This window comes from Diceros bicornis, chromosome 6 (genome assembly GCF_020826845.1).
Source record: "Diceros bicornis minor isolate mBicDic1 chromosome 6, mDicBic1.mat.cur, whole genome shotgun sequence".
Lineage (NCBI taxonomy): Eukaryota > Metazoa > Chordata > Mammalia > Perissodactyla > Rhinocerotidae > Diceros > Diceros bicornis.
Window position 1 is genome coordinate 46,330,777 of NC_080745.1, and position 19,518 is coordinate 46,350,294.

A 19,518-nucleotide genomic window follows, 5' to 3' on the forward strand; every position below is an offset into this window, starting at 1 on the left:
AGATACTATGTATTAGAAGAACCGGGAAACCAAGGGTCCGGTCTCAGAGCTCTGTTTTTTTCCACCGTGTACTGTGCTTGCAGATAACTCAAACAAGGATTTTTGAAAATGGATGAGTATTCGTTTGAGTGTATGTATTTCTTAAAGAGCAGAATTTCCCACCTCTTTCTTTTCTCTTGTTGAAAATTAGGCTTTAATGACGTTGTCAAGTAGATTGTGTGCCTTTGTCCCCACTAAATTTTGAATTCCTCGAGGTTAGAGACCAAATCTGTTTATTCTCATAGCCTTGTACATAGACTGGGCTCAGTTAAACTTGGAAAATGTCGAAAGAGTGAAAATTGACAGTTCTTTTAGTATACCTGGGTAAGGAAACAAGGAAACAAATATCATTCCCAAGGTGCTTCGCATAGATGTAAGGAAACAACCTTCTCAATATGCTTAGCATAGACATATTCTTGTGTGTGTCACTTCTGGTAATGAGAGTTTGAGTATTTATGGAATTACTGTTAATAGATTTATAGTGCATACCTATTGATTTATATTAATGAATTGTAATGATACTATTCCTGATGATATTCTAGAGGCCTGAAAAAATAATTGTTTCCCTGAGGGTCCCTAGAGATCGATTTGCTTGCAAAGGAGGATAAACAAAAAATCCTAACATAAACACAAACAATTTCAATGACAATTGTCACTTGAGTGTAACTGCTGCTTATCCAAGTTTGTAATAGTGAGCCTATTCAGAGAGCTACATCTAAGTAATTACAAATATACCCGGAATGTGACTTAAAACTACATTGGAGACCGTGGCTGAAAGAGTTAATTTGTCACCCAAATTACCTAATTAAAGGAGTTGTTTAGATTCAAGAGGAAGGAATCCTTAATTTTATTTATTATTGCATTCAATTTAAAATAACCTTTTTTCAGTTTTGTAAGATTATCTTGACTAGGGACTGTCTTTGTATCAATAGTGCACAATGCCTCAAACATACTGTGTTGGGAATCTAATAAATATTTGTTGAACTTAATTCTCAGTTATTTACACAATCTTGCATATATTATGTATTGTTAGTGAAAGGACACCTGAATGGTGATAATCTTTTCTATTCGTAAAATGGATAACAAGATGGTTAGTAATTCAGAGTTCAAGAATTTATTATGTCTCTCCACTACCATAAATTACTTATAGTTATAAAGTAGGTCGTGTAGAACAGACTTTGGTTTGGCTATCAACTGAAATTCTCAGAATAAACTTTCTTTAAAGACGTGTGGATATTTGTTTTTGTTTTGGTTTTTTAAAATTTCTGTTACTCTCATTAAGTTACCAGGGTTTTTGAATTTAGGATTGCTATCTTACCTATTTTCAAAAAAGAGTTGTTGGCTTTTTTAAATTAAAAATTGCAAACATGGAGCCAATAGCACAAAGGTACTTGAACAGAAAAATAGATCTTGTTACAGTTAGGTAATAAGAATATGTTATAATTCTGATATCAAAGTTATATTTTATGTTCTTTATTGAAATCATATTTTATCAAAGTACATTTAAATCTTATTTCTAAGAATACGAAGTGTTTAGTTTTTTAAAATTGGAAAAGTAGTGCATGATCTTTTAGGAAAAAAATTCATACAGTGTAGTAGTGCCCCTCACCCCAGGGACAATCACTGGTACCTCTTTCCTGTGAATCCAACAACAGGTGTTGTTTCTGGGCACAAATAGAAACATATGAACACAGTTCTTATTTTTCATACAAATAGATATATCAGCAACTTTTTGTTTTCATTCTGTATTATGTAGTATATCCGTATTTTTCTACTTCATTGTTTTAAAAAACTATTGTATTCTACAGTGTGGATGTATCATAATTTATTCCTCTGGTGGTGGATTTTTAAATTTTCACTATTTTTTTTGCAATTATAAATGTATTAAACATTCTTGTACAATATAGTATACCTTGCTCATTGTGCAGGTTTTTCTCTAGGCAAGTTTCACAAAAATGTAATTGCTATCAATTTAAATTCCAAAAGCTTGCCAAAGTTAGCATAAAATCCTTTTTCTGTTTTAATTTTTAACATGTACCACTAATTTCTTTTGAAAGTCCTTAACGTTTTAAACAAATAGTTGAAATCTGGTGTGTGTATCCTGATCTAACTTAGGATATAGAAATGAGGAAGTTTATAGGGAAAAGAAGGATTTAAACTGATGTTGTTTTGGGGGGAAACCCACAACTATTTTGGCTTACTGGTCTTATTTTATTAGATATTCTCTGAAACTAATTGACTTAAAATAATTTCAAATTTACAGAAAAGTTGCAAGAACAATAGAGAGAACTTATTATTTTGCCGAATTTATCTCTCTATGCATATTATTTTTTTCTGAACTGTTTGAGTATAGGTTGCGTAGATCCTGCCCCTTTATACAGTCATACTTCAGTGTGTGTTTCTGTAACCACAGCACCTTTATCAAATAGGGAAATTTAAGTGATGCAATGCTTTTATCTAATCTGTAGTCCATATGCTAATTTTGTCAAGTGTTCCAGTGTCTTTTATCATATTTGTTTTTCTTGGTACAGGATCTAGTCCAGGATCATTTATTCCATTTAGTTGTCACGTCTCTTAGAATCCTTCAATTTGTAACAGTTCCTCAGCCTTTTTTTGTCTTTTATGACATTGTCATTTTTGAAGAGTACAGGCTAGTTATTTTACAAAATAGTCTTTAGTTCGGATTTCTCATGGGTTCTTATGGTGAGATTCAGGTAATGCATTTCTGGCTGGAACATTATACAAGTGTGTCCTTCCTAAGGTATCACATCTGGAGGCCCACAGTCTCCATCTGCGCATTATTAATGATCACAGTTTTGATCATCTGGTCTAAGTGTGGTGTGGCTTCTCCAGTATATAGTCAGTATTTTCCCCCTTGCAACTAATAAGCTGTCTGTGAGGAGACCCTTTAAGATCATGCAGCTATCCGGATCCTCATCATACTTCACCCCTAGATTTGGCTATTGATGATTCTTGCCTGAAATAGTCTTTAGTCTGAGAGTTGAAAAATTCTGATTTTTCCAATTTTACCACTCTTCCTATTTTAATGACATTTTGTTATAAGAAATAGCCCTCCCTTTACTCCTATGTACATATCTATGTGCTTTTTTAATGATCAGTTTGGACGTATGGATTCTTATTTTGTAAAGTGTCATAACCCATTATAGAACTTATTTATTTTGCTCTTCAGATTGTCCCAGATTTGGTCAGTGGGAGCACTTCCTTTCTGTCACAAGTTATTGTAGACTCATCTCATACTTCCCTTCCCAGCTCCAGAACCAGTCATTTTTCCAAGAAGCCCTGGTTCATTTTTAGTGGGAAATGATATTTTGAAACCAAGATCTGGATGCTAGATGTGCTCATTGCCACTGGGGTATCATTACTTCCAGGCCTTTTTAATGGATATAACTAAAAAGTATGTATAGATATTTTAGAAATCATAGTTTCATGCTAATACTTTCAATTTCATTCCGACTCGACAGAGTTCTTCCTTTCCTGATTCTAAATTTGTGTTTCCCATCTACCTCAGTGAGAACCCTGGCTCTCAGTAATATTAATATGTTTTTTTCCCCCAATCCTATAATTTTCAGAATTTTTATACGCATACTACTACAGAAAACAAACCTAAAATAAAGAATTCAGGATCCCTTATACTGAGGGTATGTGGTTGGAAACTCTTCAAAAGTTATTTAGATTAGGGGTGTTTTTTTGTTGTTGTTTTTGCTCCCTCTTCTCTCTGGTAATATTATTAATTTGAAATACAGTTGGATTCATTTGTTTCTGTTTAAATTCAGTTCCTTCTCTTCATTTTTGTTTAATTATATGTTTTTAAATGCTTATAAAATTAACATGCTTCCAAAAGTCAAAACTTTACAGAACAGTTTGTCAGACGTGGCACTCCATTCCCTATCACTCCACCCCATTCCTCAGTGTCCCTTGTAGGTAACCAATTTCATTGTTTTCTGATTTATCCTTTCTGAGTTTCTTGTTGCAAAAATAAGCAGATCTCTCTGTTTTCTCATTTCTCTTTCTTTCTGATACAAAAAGTAGTATGCTTTATATACTGTTGTGCACTTTTTTAAACTTAGTATATCCTAGAAATCAGTATATCAGTTCAAAGTACTTCCTCATCCTTTTTTATAGCTTAGTTGTACTCCATTGTGCATATATACCCCAGTTTTTCTCAATCAGTTTCCTAGATTTGCTTTTGGACTTTTATTTATTTTTATTGATTTATTTGTTTATCCTAGCAATAATACTTCACTGTCTTAATTCAAGTTGCTTTATACGTCTTGATGTAAAGTAGAATAAGCATCCCACTTTTTTTCGTGATTGTCTTGACTATTTCTGGTCCTTTACATTTCCATACAGATTTTAAATGAACTTGTCCTTTTTCCCAAGAAACCTGATAACATTTTATGTCTGCTTTGAATCTGTAGATTGCTTTGGTGAGAATTGATTCCTTTATAGTACTGAGTCTTCCGATACTTGAATATGGTATATCTCTCCATTTATTTAGGCCTTCTTTAATTTCTCTTGAAGAGTCATAGTTTTCAGTGTAGAGGTCCTACACAACATTCACTAGATTTTTGCTGAGTACTTGATGCTATTGTAAATTGTACTGCGTTTTTAAAGAAATTTATTTTCAAAAAATTTCAAACTTACAGAATAGTTGCAAGAATAGTACAGCGAACTAATTTATACCATTCATAATATTTTGCCCCATTTGCTTTATCACTATCTCTATATGATAATAATTTTGCAGAACCATTTAAGACTAAATTGCAAACATCATGACTCCTTTCCTCTAAATAAAGTGTGTATCTCCTAAAAATAAGAACGTTTTCTTACTTTACCATGGTGAAATTATCAAATTCAGAATATTTAACATTTGGCTTTGCCATTATTCCTATAATATCTTTCATAGAAATTTTTCCCCATCCAAGACTGCACATTGTGTTTAGTTGTTATGACTCTTTAGTTGTCTGTCATTTGGAGCAGTTTTTCTTTATCTTTCAATAACTATGAAATATTTGAAGAATATAGGCATATGGCTTTTTAGAATATCCTTTAAATTAAATTTGTCTGATTGTTTCCTCATGATTAGATTCAGATTAATGCGTTTTTGGTAAGACCACTCTATGAGTTATGTTGTATTCTTGAAGCATCGTATTATAAAACACAGGATGTCGATTGCATTACTGGTGATGTAACTTTGATCACCTGGTTAAGTTATGTCTGCCAGATTTTTCCACTGTAAAGTTTTTATTTTTCCTGTTGTAATTAAGCAATTTGAAAGGAATATTTTGAGACTGTTAAAGATGTTGTTCCTCATCAAAGTTTTCACCCAATGTTATAAGCATCCATTGACAGTATTTGACCAACTCACTTATTACTATGATAGTTGCAAAATGGTAGTAGTCGCTGTCATTCCTGTTACATTTGTTAGTTGGCATTCTACTTTAAAGACTATAGGTTTCCTTTCTCTCTTTCTTTCATTATTAGGATGGACTAATGGATTTTTCAAACTTCAGTGGATGGATCTTATCTGTTATTGTTGCTGCATTTTGATGCTCAGATTGTTCCAGATTTGGGCAATGAGAGCTTCTTCAAGCTGGCTATTGTGTCTTTTCAACATTTCCTATTTTTCAAAGCATTTTCTCACTTTCTGGCATAAAAAAATATTCCATATTCATCTTGTATTTTCCCTGTCCCAGCCCTGGAATGAGCCATCTTTTTCTTCAAGAATCTGGTTCTTTTAGGGGTAAATGGTGTTTAAAAGCCAAGACTTTTGCACCAGGTATGCTTGTTGCTCCTTGGGTGTGGTGGTGGTTTGTCCTTTCAGCACATTTGACTAAGAAATACATAATTTCATATTCTTAAAAATTTGAGTTCATACTCATACCTATAATTTAAATCTAATACCACAGGGTTCTTCTTTGCCTCTCCCTGTTTTATATTTGTATTTCCCTTCTTTCTCATTGAGAACTCTGTCTCCCCAAAACATGAATATATTTACTCATTTTGAAATATTTAAACCAACCATGCATTCCTGGAATAAAGTCCACATGGTCATGATAAATTATTCTGTATGTATTGCTGGATTAGGTTTACTAATGTTTCATTAAAGATTTCTGTGACTATGTTCATTTGAGATGATTGTAATTTTCTTTTAAGTCTTTGTTGGGGAAATCAAGAATATACTGGCTTCATAAAAAGAATGGGGAAATATTTCCTGCTTTTCTGTTTTCTGAACAAATTTGGTAAGATTGGTATTTTTTTCTGTAAATGTTTGTTAGAATTTACTGGTGAACTCATTTTGGCCTACAGTTCTCTCAGGATATTTAAATTATGAATTCATTGTTTTTTGTAGACATAGGACAACTCATATTTTCTATTATGTCACTTTTAATAATTTGTGTCTAAAGGAATTTGTTCATTTCATCTGTTGGTGGATTTATTGGTATGAACTTCATAATTCTTTTATGCTTTTAATGTTTGTAGGATTTGTAGTGATATCCCATATTTTATTTATTCCTAATAATGGTAATTTTTCCTTTTTTTTCTTGTTCCGTCTAGCTAGAGGTTTATCAGTTTGGTTGATCTCGGAGAACCTCTTCATTGATTTTTCTCTGTTGTCCATTCTTATTTCATTGAATTTTTTGCTCCTTTGTTTCCACTTATTTGGGGTTAGTATGTTCTTTTCCTAACATCTTAAGTTGGAACCTATTTTCTTTTCTTAAATTTTTATTTTATTTGTTTATTTTTTTCCCCCAAAGCCCCAGTAGATAGTTGTATGTCATAGCTGCACATCCTTCTAGTTGCTGTATGTGGGACGCGGCCTCAGCATGGCCGGAGAAGCGGTGCGTCGGTGCGCGCCTGGGATTCGAACCCGGGCCGCCAGCAGCGGAGTGCGCACACTTAACCACTAAGCCACGGGGCTGACCCCCTATTTTCTTTTCTAACACAAGCATTTAAAACTACGCATTTTCTTCTAAGCACTAAGCAGTACTTTTGGTGCATTCTGCAAGTTTTGATATGTTGAGTTTTCATTATCATTTAGTTAAAATATTTTCTAATTTCCCTTGTGAATTTTGATCCATGGATTAATTAGAAGTGTGTTTACTTTCTATTTTATATTTTCCCAATTATCTTATTGTTATTTTTATTATGGTCAGAGAATATTCCATGTGATTTCAGTCCTTTTAGATTTTAGTCTTGTTTTTTATAGTCCAGCCCATGGTCCGTCTTGGTAAATGTTCCATTTGTACATGAAAAAAAGTATATTCTGTTGGATGTAGCATTCTGTAAGTGTCACTATGGTCTAGTTGTTTGATACTGGTGTTCAAGTTTCTTATATCATTACTAATGTTCTGTATACTTGTATTATCAATTATTGAGAGTAATTGTGGGTTTGTCTATCTTTTCAGTTCTGTCAGCTTTTGTTTCATGTATTTTGAAGCTTTATTATTAGGTATACACATTTATGCTTGTTGTGTCTTAATGAATTGACTTTCTTATCATTAGGAAATTTCCCTCTTGGTATGATAATATTCCTTTTCTTGCAGTCTGTTGTGTCTGATATATAATAATATTAATATATCAGCTTTCTTATGAGTAGTACTTGCTAGTATATATATATTTTTTTATCCTTTTACTTTTAAGCCATCTGTGTCTTTATATTTAAAATGTCTAGGAGTTTGTTTTTTCCATCCTATTTAGGATTCTCTAAGCTTCTTGGCTCTGTGTTTTTATGTTTTTCATTAGTTTTAAAACCTTTTGGACATTGTCTTGTCAAGTATTTCCTCAAACCCTTTCTGTCATTAAAAAAGTTTTTTCCTTCCAGTCTTTTTCAGTAACTTGTTTAATAATTGAGATTGTACAGAATATATAATTATTTTAGCATATATGTATTTTCTTATGTCATGTATTTTTTCTAATAGAAGCAGTATATGTTTATTAGAGAAATTTCTAGAAAAAGTTACAAAAAAAGAAGTAAACATTACCTAGAATGTGCCATCCACAGATAGGCATTTTAACATGCATTTGTTTTCCCCCTTTCTGATTCAGTTTGGGTAATATCTGTTGACCTGTCATCCAGTTCACTGATTCCTTCTTCTGCTATTTTATGTTTACTGATGAGCCCATAGAAAGCATTTTTTGCCTCTTTTACCACATTTTTTATTTCTAACAATCCATTTTTTCTCTTAAATTTTTGTTGTGCTGCAATTTCCCATCTTTTCATGCACGTTGTTTACCTTTTCTATTATAACCTTTAACGTAATTATGGTTAAGTTGCTTTGATAATTTAACATCAGTGTTATCACTGAAACTGTTTTGTATGTTGTGTTATCTTTTGGCAGTGTTTTTTCCCTTGCTGTTTCATGTGTCTTGTAATTTTTTATTAAATTCTGGACATCATGTATAGGACTGAAGCAACTGAGGCAAACTGTTTATGCCTGAAATAAATACGCCTCTTCTGTTGGGCTGTTAATGTTATTGAGTGAGCCAGTCTAGTCAGAAGTAGAGCCAACTTTGAATTTTGTTGTTGTTATAGTTAGGTTCTGTTATGGACTGAATGTTGTATCCCCTCAAATTCATATGTTGAAACATCGACCCCCAATATGGTTGTATTTGGAGATAGGGCCTTAATGGAGGTAATTAAGGTTAATGAGGTCATAATGTTGGGGGCCAGATCCAATAGGATTAGTGTCCTTATAGAAAGAGACATGAGAGAGTGTGCTCTCTCTCTGTCTCTCCCTGACATGTGAGGACAAAGCAAAAAGGCAGCTGTCTGCAAGCCAGGAAGAGAGCTCTCACCAGGATCCAAATTGGCTGGCACCTTGATTTGGGACTTCTAGTCTCTAGAACTGTGAGAAAATAAATTTTTGTTGTTCAAGCCACCCAGTCTGTGGTATTTTGTTACAGAAGCCTGAGCAGACCAATACACCTTCAGTGCACCATGGGCTTGAAATTCCTATGTTATAATTAGGTTTAGAGTGGGGCTGATATGCCAGAGGATTTTTCTCAGTATTCCTGTTTAACCCTCTGCTTTAGTTCTTCCTTGTGTACTTATGCCTCAGAAATGGTTTTTCTCCCTGTTCATGCCCCTCCTCCAAATATAAATTACTGTTACTTATTACTTGGTGATTGCAACCCTGGTACTAGGCTGTCGGGGTGTTCTGTGTTGTCCTGGTCCAGCCTCAATATTAGGTAGTCCCTGTGACCTTGAGTCTTGGGATGGGACTTTTTTAGTGATCCTGCACCTTTTTTATGTGGGAGTCATACTTTAGCAGGTGCTTTACATGAGTTTCAGTTCCCTCCTCCAGCAATAGGAGACCTCTAAAATGAGAACTCAGTACGGTTTTCTGCTCCCTCCTCAGCCCCCAGAATTAGAGGATTTTTTTTTTTTTTTTTACCATTTCCCCACCCACAGTGGATCACCTGTGCCTTGGGGGCAACATGATTTATTGCCCTTACCCCAGAAAATTAAGAATTTTGTTCACAGGGGAAAAGGTTCTGGAACGGTCTTTTTTGCTGTAGTAGTGGTGTCTCCCTTTCTCAAGGACTTCCTCCTTTCCTGCCCCTGAGGCTTGCTTTTTCTGTTTTTTTCTTTTGCCTTATCCCAACCTTTCTCTTGAGGGCCTGGAAGAGAGGTCCTCTGGAGAAGATTCTGCAAGTGTTTGTGACTTCTCAGAGTTCTATAGAGATCTTCCTTGACTTATGATGGGGTTACGTCCTGATAAACCCATTGTAAGTTGAAAATATTGTAAGTTGAAAATGCATTTAATACACCAAAGCTACTGAACATCATAGCTTAGCCTAGCCTATCTTAAATGTGCTCAGAACACTTACATTAGCCTGCATTTGGGCAAAATCATCCAACATAAATCCTGTTTCATAATACAGTGTTTAATATCTCATATAATTTATTGAATACTGTACTGGAAGTGAAAAACAGAATGGTTGTGTGGGTACAGAATGGTTGTATCAGTCGTTTACCCTTGTAATCGCATGGCTCACTGGGAGCCACAGCTCTCTACTGCTGCCCAGCATCATTAGAGAGTATTGCAGTGCATATTGCTAGCCTGGAAAAGATCAAAATTTGAAGTACAGTTTCTACTGAATGTGTATTGCTTTTGCACCATCATAACATGGAAAAATCATAAGTGGAACCGTTAAGTCAGGGACTGTTTGTATTCTCTCCCTAACCTGTACTTGGCCTTTAGCCATTTGTCAAAAATTTTAGGTGAATTATTTTTCCCATGCTCTGCCACACGCGAGCCAGTGCTCCCATCTTGCCTTTTAATGGTGGTTTGTGTCTTAGATTTCATGTTTGTTGTTTACTATATCAGCACTCTGATGATTTCAAGAAAAGTTATGATTGAGTAGATTATCTAGCTTTTCCTTGGTTTTAGGTTTGAGTGATGTCCTCTCAGCTTTCTGTAGCCTAGTTGGAAGTGGAAGTCCAGAATTTTTTTCTGACCCATTTGCTTTTTCCTTATGATACTCCAACTACATGTTTATTAGAATGCTTGATATTATCTTACTGGTTTCTAATGCTCTATTCCTTTTTTCTTTTTAGATACTTTCTTTCTCTTTGTATTAATTTAGATATTTTCTGTTGATCTTCCTTAAAGTTCGTTGTTTCTTTCTTTGATTGTTTATTCTTAATCCATCGATTGAAATTTTTTTCAGATACTGTCTTTTCAGTTCTAGAATTTCTTTTCTTTTTTAGACTTTCTATTTCTCTCCTGAAATAACTCATCTATTCAGCATTTATATCCATTTTTTTTTGTGTGTGAGGAAGATCAGCCCTGAGCTAACATCCGTGCTAATCCTCCTCTTTTTGCTGAGGAAGACTGGCTCTGAGCTAACATCTATAGCCAATCCTCCTCCTTTTTTTTTTCCCCCAAAGCCCTGGTAGATAGTTGAATGTCATAGTTGCACATCCTTCTAGTTGCTGTATGTGGGATGCCGCCTCAGCATGGCCGGAGAAGCGGTGCGTTGGTGCGCACCTGGGATCCGAACCCGGGCTGCCAGTAGCGGAGCCCGGGCACTTAACTGCTAAGCCACGGGGCAGCCCCATTATATATCTATTTTTTCATATAATTTCTGTAGTATATTTGTGATTGATTTAACATTGTTGTTTGCTAAATATAATTACTCGGTCATCTGTGTGTCAGCTTCTATTGACTTATGTTTTCTCTTGATTATGCATCAGATTTTCCTGATTTTTTGGTATGTCTTGTTTTTTTTTGGTGAGGAAGATCAGACCTGAGCTAACATCTGTGCCAGTCCTCCTCTTTTTGCTGAGGAAGACTGGCCCTGGGCTAACATCCATGCCTATCTTCCTCCACTTTATGTGGGATGCCTCCACAGCATGGCCTGACAAGCGATGCATCGGTGTGCGCCCAGGATCCAAACCCGGGCTGCCAGCAGTGCAGCGCGTGCACTTAACTGCTATGCCACGGGGCCGGCCCCCTGTCTTGTTTTTTTAATTGGATTTTGAACATTTTATTTAAAAAACAGTAGGGAGTGAAATGTACTATTTTTTGTTTGTTTCGCTCCATATAGAGTATAAGCCCTTTTCTCTGTTTAGGGTGAGGGGCTAAGTCATATTCCTCCTAGAATTTAGTTCAGCTGGTACTGGGCTGCAATCTTAGATTCAGTTCATCTGTTATTGGCTCAGCCTTCTGAGATGGTTCCTTTTTTATCCTGACAGTTTTTCAGCTGGCAGGGATTTGGCTTTAGTTTAAGATACTATTGGTTTACTTTTGGATCCTGGAATTTATTCATTGGGAGAATGCCTGGGATTACCATCTTCTCCTCCGTGACTACCTTGTCCAAAAACTTGGGGGGGGGGTGTTGTAGAGTGAGTAGTGTGGGAGAATTGCTGGACCAAGGAATCTGTTTTTGTGTGAGGACTGTTGTCTTTAATCCATCCTGTTACCTCACACTGTTGTCTACAGTCTAGCTAATTTCTGCTTTCCTGATAAAATGTATTTATCTAATGGCACATTCACCTGTATCTAGACTAGGTGCCTACCCCAAGGTAGGGAAGCTGCATGGTTCTCTCCTCATTTATGAATGTTCCATTTTCCTCCTTCTGGAATTAAGTTCATCAAGGCTTCTTTGCATCTACCGCTCTTCCATAGCCCATAGAAACTGTCTGTTACCATGGGAGTGAAGGCCTTTCTTGTTCTACATCCTAACCTTTGGGAATGAAATTTCTCTTCAGTAATTTTTAGTTATATTAGGCTACTCATTGAAGTCCCAAAATCTTTTGACTGCTTATCAGCCAGTCTTATTTATATGGTTTCTGCTGAGAAATCTGCTGAAAGCCTGATGGAGGATCCTTTGTAGGTTATTTTCTTCTGTCTTGCTGCCCTTAATATTATTTCTTTGTCATTGACTTTTGACAGTTTTAATATTATATGCCTTGGAGAAGGTCTTTTGGATTGATGTAATTAGGATTTCTGTTAGCTTCATTTGCTCACGTGTCCAGTTCTTTCCGCAAGTTTGGGAAGTTTCTTAGCTATTATTTGAATAAGCTCTTGGCTCCGTTCTCCCTCTCTTCTCCCTCTGGGATACCTATAATCCTTATGTTACTTTTCCTAATTGCATTGGATATTTCTCAAAGAATTTCTTCCTTTTTTTAAAGTCTTAGTTCTTTCTCCTCCTCCACCTGAATCATTTCTATATTTCTGTCTTCGAGCTCCCTAATTTTCTCCTCCATAAGGTCTGCTCTCTTTTTTATGCTTTATACATTATTTTTTATATCATTAATTGTGTTTTTCATATCCAGAATTTGTTTGTTTTTTTTTTTTAGAGCTTCAGTCTCTTTGGTGAAGTATTCCTTCTGTTCATTAATTTTATTCCTGAGCTCATTGAACTGTCTTTCTGAGTTTTCTTGTAACTCCAGTTTCTTTATGACTGCTATTTTGAATTCTTTGTCAGTTAGATTGTGTAAACTTCTGTGACTTCAGATTTGGTTTTTGGAGAGTTGTCATCTTCCTTCTATTCTGCAGTGTTACTGTAGGTCTTCATGGTGTCTGTCAAATTAATCCTCTGCTGGTGCATTGTGATAGTAATCACCTTCTCTTACTTGGGTATGGCTTTGGTTACTTTGGTTCTGGGCACCTGGGTCTTGTTTTCCTCCACTGACTCTCTGTGGGCTCAGATGCTGTTGTCCTATGCACCACCTATGTTGCTATTCCCCAGTTGTCTGGGGGTGCTGGTTGAACTGCTGCCAGGGATTCTTGGTTCACAGGTGTTGCTGTCACTGGTGGGGGCCTGGGAACGTAGGGACTTGTATGCAGCCCCCACTGCTGGTGGAGTTGGTGCCGGGCGTGCCAACACTAGGGGCTGGGCGCTTCCGCCCTGTCTGCTTGCAGTTGTGCAGGTTGGGCCACTGCCTCTGCTGCCACTACACTGACGATTGTGGGGTGGGGCTGCTGTGGTGCTGCCATTGCTGCCCCTCAGGGGTTCATATGTGTGTGCGCACACTGACTGCTGCTGCTGTGGGGTGTTCGTGGGTGCACAAGGGGCTGCCGCTCACCACTGCTGCTCGGGTGTTCACGTGTGTCCATGTGGGGTCACCACCACCGCCCCTGGGGGCATTTGTGCACATACAGGGGGCCACCGCTCTGGTGTTCACACACAAGGGGCCACTGCGGCAGCCTCCTGGGTGTTCGTGCATGTGGGGCTGCCACCACCCCACTGGTGTTCAGGTGTGCAGGGCTAGGCTGCCCTTGCCTCCAGTCACAGTCATGAGGGCCACTGCATGAGGATCCATGTCCTGGATCACTGCTGCTGGGAGTGGGGGAGGGGGCTGCTCTCTTAGTTCTACTGCTTCCCCCTGGAGTCTAGTCCACCCACCTTCAGATGTAAAGCTGCCTGGATCTCTTAGGTGTCTTGTTATGATGTGTGGGGAATCCTCTGTTGGTCAATGGATGTCTATTTGGTTGTAATTTAGAGGGGAGAGACAAAGGGAACCTCTTAACTCAGCCATGATGCTGGTGTCACTCTCCCTTATCCATATGGATTAATATTTACCTTCCTTCTGTTCTATATCTAGGTCTTAAAACAAATAAACTTGATTACTGTATCTCTTAAGTTGAGACTTTCTGCTTTTGTTGATTAAATTCTGCATTTTTGTCATAATTAAAAATTCCTGACACTTGCCAAAAGAAATAGAAGCTTAACAGCATAGTTTATCAAAATTATAAATAGATTTATTTGAGCCCTATTGTGTTCTAACTAGCATGATTTTGTGAAATCTCAATATATGAAAATTTAAGATTTTAACTTATAAATTTGAGAATGAATCTTCATGGTATAGGGACATGGCCAGTGCTAGTACATATGTGATGACTTTAGAAAAAGGCGCCACCTTTGAGTAGGCTAATTGTAAAAAGTGCCCCTTCCTGCTCCAGGCTTGGTGCCTGGTTTCAGCCCCTACTTTTCCCATTGGCTGGGTGCCCTCCTACTATCTGTATAACTGTACACAGTGCATCTGAATCAGGAAAAATTTTTAGTTGCTTTCTTTTAACAGTTGAGAGAAACTATAAAAAATTACAAAGTAGGAAATTCATATAGGACCACCATTAAGAAGTATTTTTTTTCTGTTAATAAAAGTGGGATCAGTTTATGCTTCTGCGTTCAACTTCTTGTTTTAACTATAAATTAGCATCTCCTGGAAAGTCTGTTACTGAATTTCTATAAAAATGTACAGAAATGTTCTATTTATTAGAAAGTCTGAGAGGGCTATTAGGGGGTAGTGGTTGGAGACAATAAAAAACCATGCTGTTTAGAATTTGTGTTCTGGTGCTTTGCATATAACAAGGACTGAAATGTGTTGGTTGAATGTTAAAACTTCTGAAATAAGTAAAAGGAAACCCTTATGTTTATGAAAGTGGTTTATGTGTAACTTCAGAAACAAATCTATCATATGATGCGAGGTATGATATTATTAAAGCATTAGAAAATAATTCAATTTTTTTTATAGGCATACTTCAACATCCAGATGGCACAGTTTTGAAACAGTTACAGCCACCTCCAAGGGGTCCAAGAGAGCTGGAATTCTATAATATGGTAAGTGAGGTAAGATTTGTTTTGTTGTGTTCAAAGTCTTCTTCATAGTTTCGTGGTGGTGACTCAGTAAGAAATACATTTGAGGGCTGGCCCAGTGGCGTAACGGTTAAGTGGGCGCGCTCCACTCTAGCGGCCCAGGGTTTGGATCCCGGGCTCGCACTGATGCACCGCTTGTCAAGCCATGCTGTGGCAGCGTCCCATATAAAGTGGAGGAAGATGGGCACGGATGTTAGCCCAGGGCCAGTCTTCCTCAGCAAAAAGAGGAGAATTGGCAGATGTTAGATCAGGGCTGATCTTCCTCACAAAAAAAAAAAAAAGTACATTTGACAGCGTGTCGTAGTATACTTTGTATGTGACTGAAACAAAAGCTTCATGAAATACAATGCTTATCTTTACTGATGCAGTCTAGTATTTTCTATTCTACTTCATTTTTTAAAGATCCTTGTTCTGATCCACTAAATTGATTTCAATTAATGAGGTGACCTACATTTTGAAAAACACTTAACTGAGAGACTATTTGTATTTCTCAGAAATGCTGAGTTTAAATAAGTGTTTTTTAAAAATTGAAGTAAATATATAAAAAAAAAAATAAGTGTTTTTACTACAGGATTTCTTAGAGCCTAAAATGTGCTAATATGCACTGTGAATCTCCGAAGTTGGGGAGGGGGAGAGGGGCATACCTAACATCTAATTAACCATGTGACTGAGGACACTTTTTAGTACGTGCTTTGCTCCTACCACTTCTATCTAGTACAAAACATTTTTATCATACCAAAAAAACTGGATTAGTTAAGCCACGATGCTCTATTCCTCCTTCCCCTCAGTCCCTGGTAACCACCAGTCTGCTTTCTATGAACTTACCTAATACCTTCAGGGTATTTCATATAAATGGAGTTATACGATATGTGACCTTTTGTGTCTAGCATCTTTTGTTTAGCGTAATGTTTTTAAGGTTCATCTACATTATAGTATGCATTAGTATTTTGTTCCTTTTTATGGCTGAGTAATATTCCATTATACTTACATACTACATTTTGTTTATCCATTCACCCATTGATGGACATTTGGATTGTTTCCACCTTTTGGCTTTTGTAAATAGTGCTGCAATGAACCTTCATTTATAAGTGTAGGTATTTAAGTATAAGTATTTCTTTGAGTTCCTGTTCCCAGTTCTTTTGGATATATACCTAGCAGTGGAATTGCTGGGTCGTGTGATAATTCTACATTTAACTTTTTTTTTTTTTGGTGAGGAAGGTCAGCCATGAGCTAACATCCAGTGCCAATCCTCCTCTTTTTTTGCTGAGGAAGACTGGCCCTGGGCTGACATCCGTGCCCATCTTCCTCTACTTTTTATGGGACACTGCCACAGCGTGGCTTAACAAGCAGTGCGTTGTTGCGCACCTGGGATCAGAACTGGTGAACCCTGGGCCGCCGAAGTGGAGCGCACACTAAACCGCTGCACCACCAGGCTGGCCCCTACATTTAACTTTTTGAGGAACTGTCAAATTGTTTCCCAAAGTGGCTGCACCATTTTACATTTCACTAGCAGTATATAAGGGTTGCAGTTTTTCTACCTCCTCACCAATGCTTGTTGGTTTTTTTTTTCTTTTTTTTTTTTTAATGATCATCTGAGTGAGTGTGAAGTGTTAATCTCATTGTGGTTTGTTTTGATTTGCATTTCCCTAATGGCTAATTATGTTGAGCATCTTTTCATGTACTTACTGGCCATGTATCTTCTCTGAAGTAATGTCTATTCAGATCCTTTGCTCATTTTTTCATTGGGTTGTCTTTTTTATTTATTTGTAGGAATTCTTCCCATATTCTAGATACAAGCCCCTTGTCAGATTTATGATTTGCAAAGATTTTCTCCCATTCTTTGGGTTGTCTTTTCACTTTCTTGGTAGTATCCTTTGAAGCACAAACTTTTTAAATTTTGAAGTCCAATTTATTTGTTTTTTCTTTTGTCGCTTTTGGTTTTGGTGTCTTATCTGAGGTCATGAAGATTTATGCTGTTTTCTTCTAAGAATTTTATAGCTTTAGCTCTTAAATTTAGGTGCAAGTAAAAAAAAAGTACAAGCCAAAACAAAAAACAGCAAGTTTTGCTATAAATGCTTTACCAATATTAACTCATTCAATCCTCACAACAACCTGTCAGTTTGGTACTGTTATAATCCTCATTTTATATATAGTCATGTGTCGCTTAATGATAGGCATATGTTCTGATAAATGCGTCGTTAGGCAATTTCGTTATTGTGCAAACATCGTGGAGTGTACTTACACAAACCCAGATAGTACAGCCTACTACACGCCTAGGCTATATGGTACTAATCTTATGGGACCATTGTCGTATATCCAGTCCATCGTTGACGGAAAGATTGTTATTTGGCACATGACTACGGTATGTGCACACTCCAGCATGATTAGTTTAAATAATTTGACCAAGATTATTCAGATAGTTAATGGTGGTCTCAGGATTTGAATGTAGGCAGTCTGGCTCTAGAATATGTGTGTTTAACTGTTGCACACTGCCTTTTTTTGAGGAAAGTATTTTATATTTACTCTGTAAAAAAGTCTTGTACATAATTTGTTGAATTTATTCTAGGTACTTTATTTTTTGTTTCTATTCTAAACAGTATTTTTTTGAATTAAGTTTTCAATGATTGCTAATATATAAGAATGAAATAGATACTTCTATAATGTTCTTATATCTAGTAATCTTGCTGAACTCGTATTAACTTGTATTTATCTGAGCTTCTCTAACAATTCTAATTGTTTTCTAGATAGACAGTTATATCTTCTGTGATTGGAAGTTTTATTTGTCCTTTTTGATTCCATGTACTTCTCTCAAGGACTTCAGTTTAGTGCTGAATAGAAGCAATAATGGGGGCATCTTCCTCTCATTTAATGGAAGTGCTTCCAACATTTCCTCATTAAAGTATGACTTTCTCTCTAAGTTTTTGATAGCTGCTTCTTCCCAGGTTAAGGAAGTTGCCTTCTGTGTGAGTGAAGGTTCTGTCAAGCAACAAATGTGCCCTCTGTCAGTTTAATAAAAGGACTGTTTACAAAGGTGTGGTCAGAGTTTACGGCCTCCTGCAAGAGATAATGCTTTATCGTCCCTTGGCCAGAAGGGCAAGGAGAGGGAGTGGTTACTGGAACCCAGGGGAGGTAACTTTGTGAGAAGACATGAACTGATAAGGAGGGAACCAGAGAAGTCAATAACCTGACCTAAACTCTTCTCCTACCCTCCAGTCTCTTGTACCAGTAGCAAGAGGGCAAGGGACCCCCATTGTCATGCAGTTGATTCAAGTCAGCTTCTTGGGAAAGGGGAAGATATACAGCATCTTCTCTATTTTTATTTTAAGAAACAGTTTAAAAAATGAATGGATATTGAATATTTGTCAGCTAGCTTTTCTGTATCTATTGAAATGATCATATGAGTTTCTTCCTTTAATCTGTTAATGTGTTAAATGCCATAATACATTTCTAATGTTACGTCACCTTTCGTTTTTGGAATAAAATCTACTTGGACATGTCTTTTTTGTTTTTTAATAATACACATTACTGGATTTTGTTTGCTAGTGTTTTATTTAAGATTTTTTCCAGCTATGCTCATAAATGAGATGAAACTATTATTTTCTTCACGTGCTGTCCTTGTCTGGTTTTGATGTCAGTTTTCTTTTACTTTCATAAAATGAGTTGAGGAGTATTTCTTTTTTTATTTTGTGGAAGAATTTCTATCAGATAAGGATTTATCCAGGGTTTACACTAGTAAACTTTAATGGTTTTGGATAATTAAGTAGACCATATTTGATGAGAGTTAATTGGATAAGATGTTTTACAAGTTGTTTTTAAAACAAAAATATTTTCCTTAAAGTCTTGACAGAACTTGGCTATAAATTCATCAGAGCAGCCTGTTGTCTGTCTCTATCTTTGTCTCTTTCTTCCTTTCCATCCTTCTTTTTTCCTTTCATTCTTTTCTTCTTTCCCGAGAAGGGATATATTTTTAACCAGTGATTTAGTTTCTTAAATGTCTTGATTTTTTTATTTGTTAATGTGATAGTAGAATATAGTTAGATTATATTTTTATACAAAACTGGCCACTTGCCAAAGTTCTTCATAGTATTTAAAAAAAATCTCTGCTAGTCTAGTTATGACTCCCTTTTTGTTCCTGATATTGTTTATTTGCTGCCTCTCTCTTTTTCTCGATCAGCTTAGCCACTAGCATTCTTGGAGTGTAATGGTAGGGGAAGGGAGAAGGATGTCAAGGTTTTTACTGTTCAGTATTTAGACTTTTATTTACTCTCCCTGTTTCAGTATAGTGACTCTGTCCTCATGTATGCCTGGTCCCTAAATTCAGAGATCCTTTGGTTCAAGTCTTCAGAG

At 36.4% G+C, this 19,518-nt stretch overlaps 1 protein-coding gene across 2 annotated transcripts in view; it reads left to right on the forward strand.

The window, feature by feature from the left end:
- IPMK (inositol polyphosphate multikinase) overlaps positions 1-19,518 on the forward strand; it is a 46,340-nt gene that overhangs the window by 1,468 nt on the left and 25,354 nt on the right. The window contains exon 2 of one of the 2 annotated variants that reach the window (XM_058543414.1): positions 15,050-15,144. In XM_058543414.1, coding sequence (XP_058399397.1) covers positions 15,050-15,144 — 95 coding nt within the window. The remainder of the gene's footprint in view (positions 1-15,049; positions 15,145-19,518) is intronic. The other variant, XM_058543415.1, reaches the window with a different exon arrangement.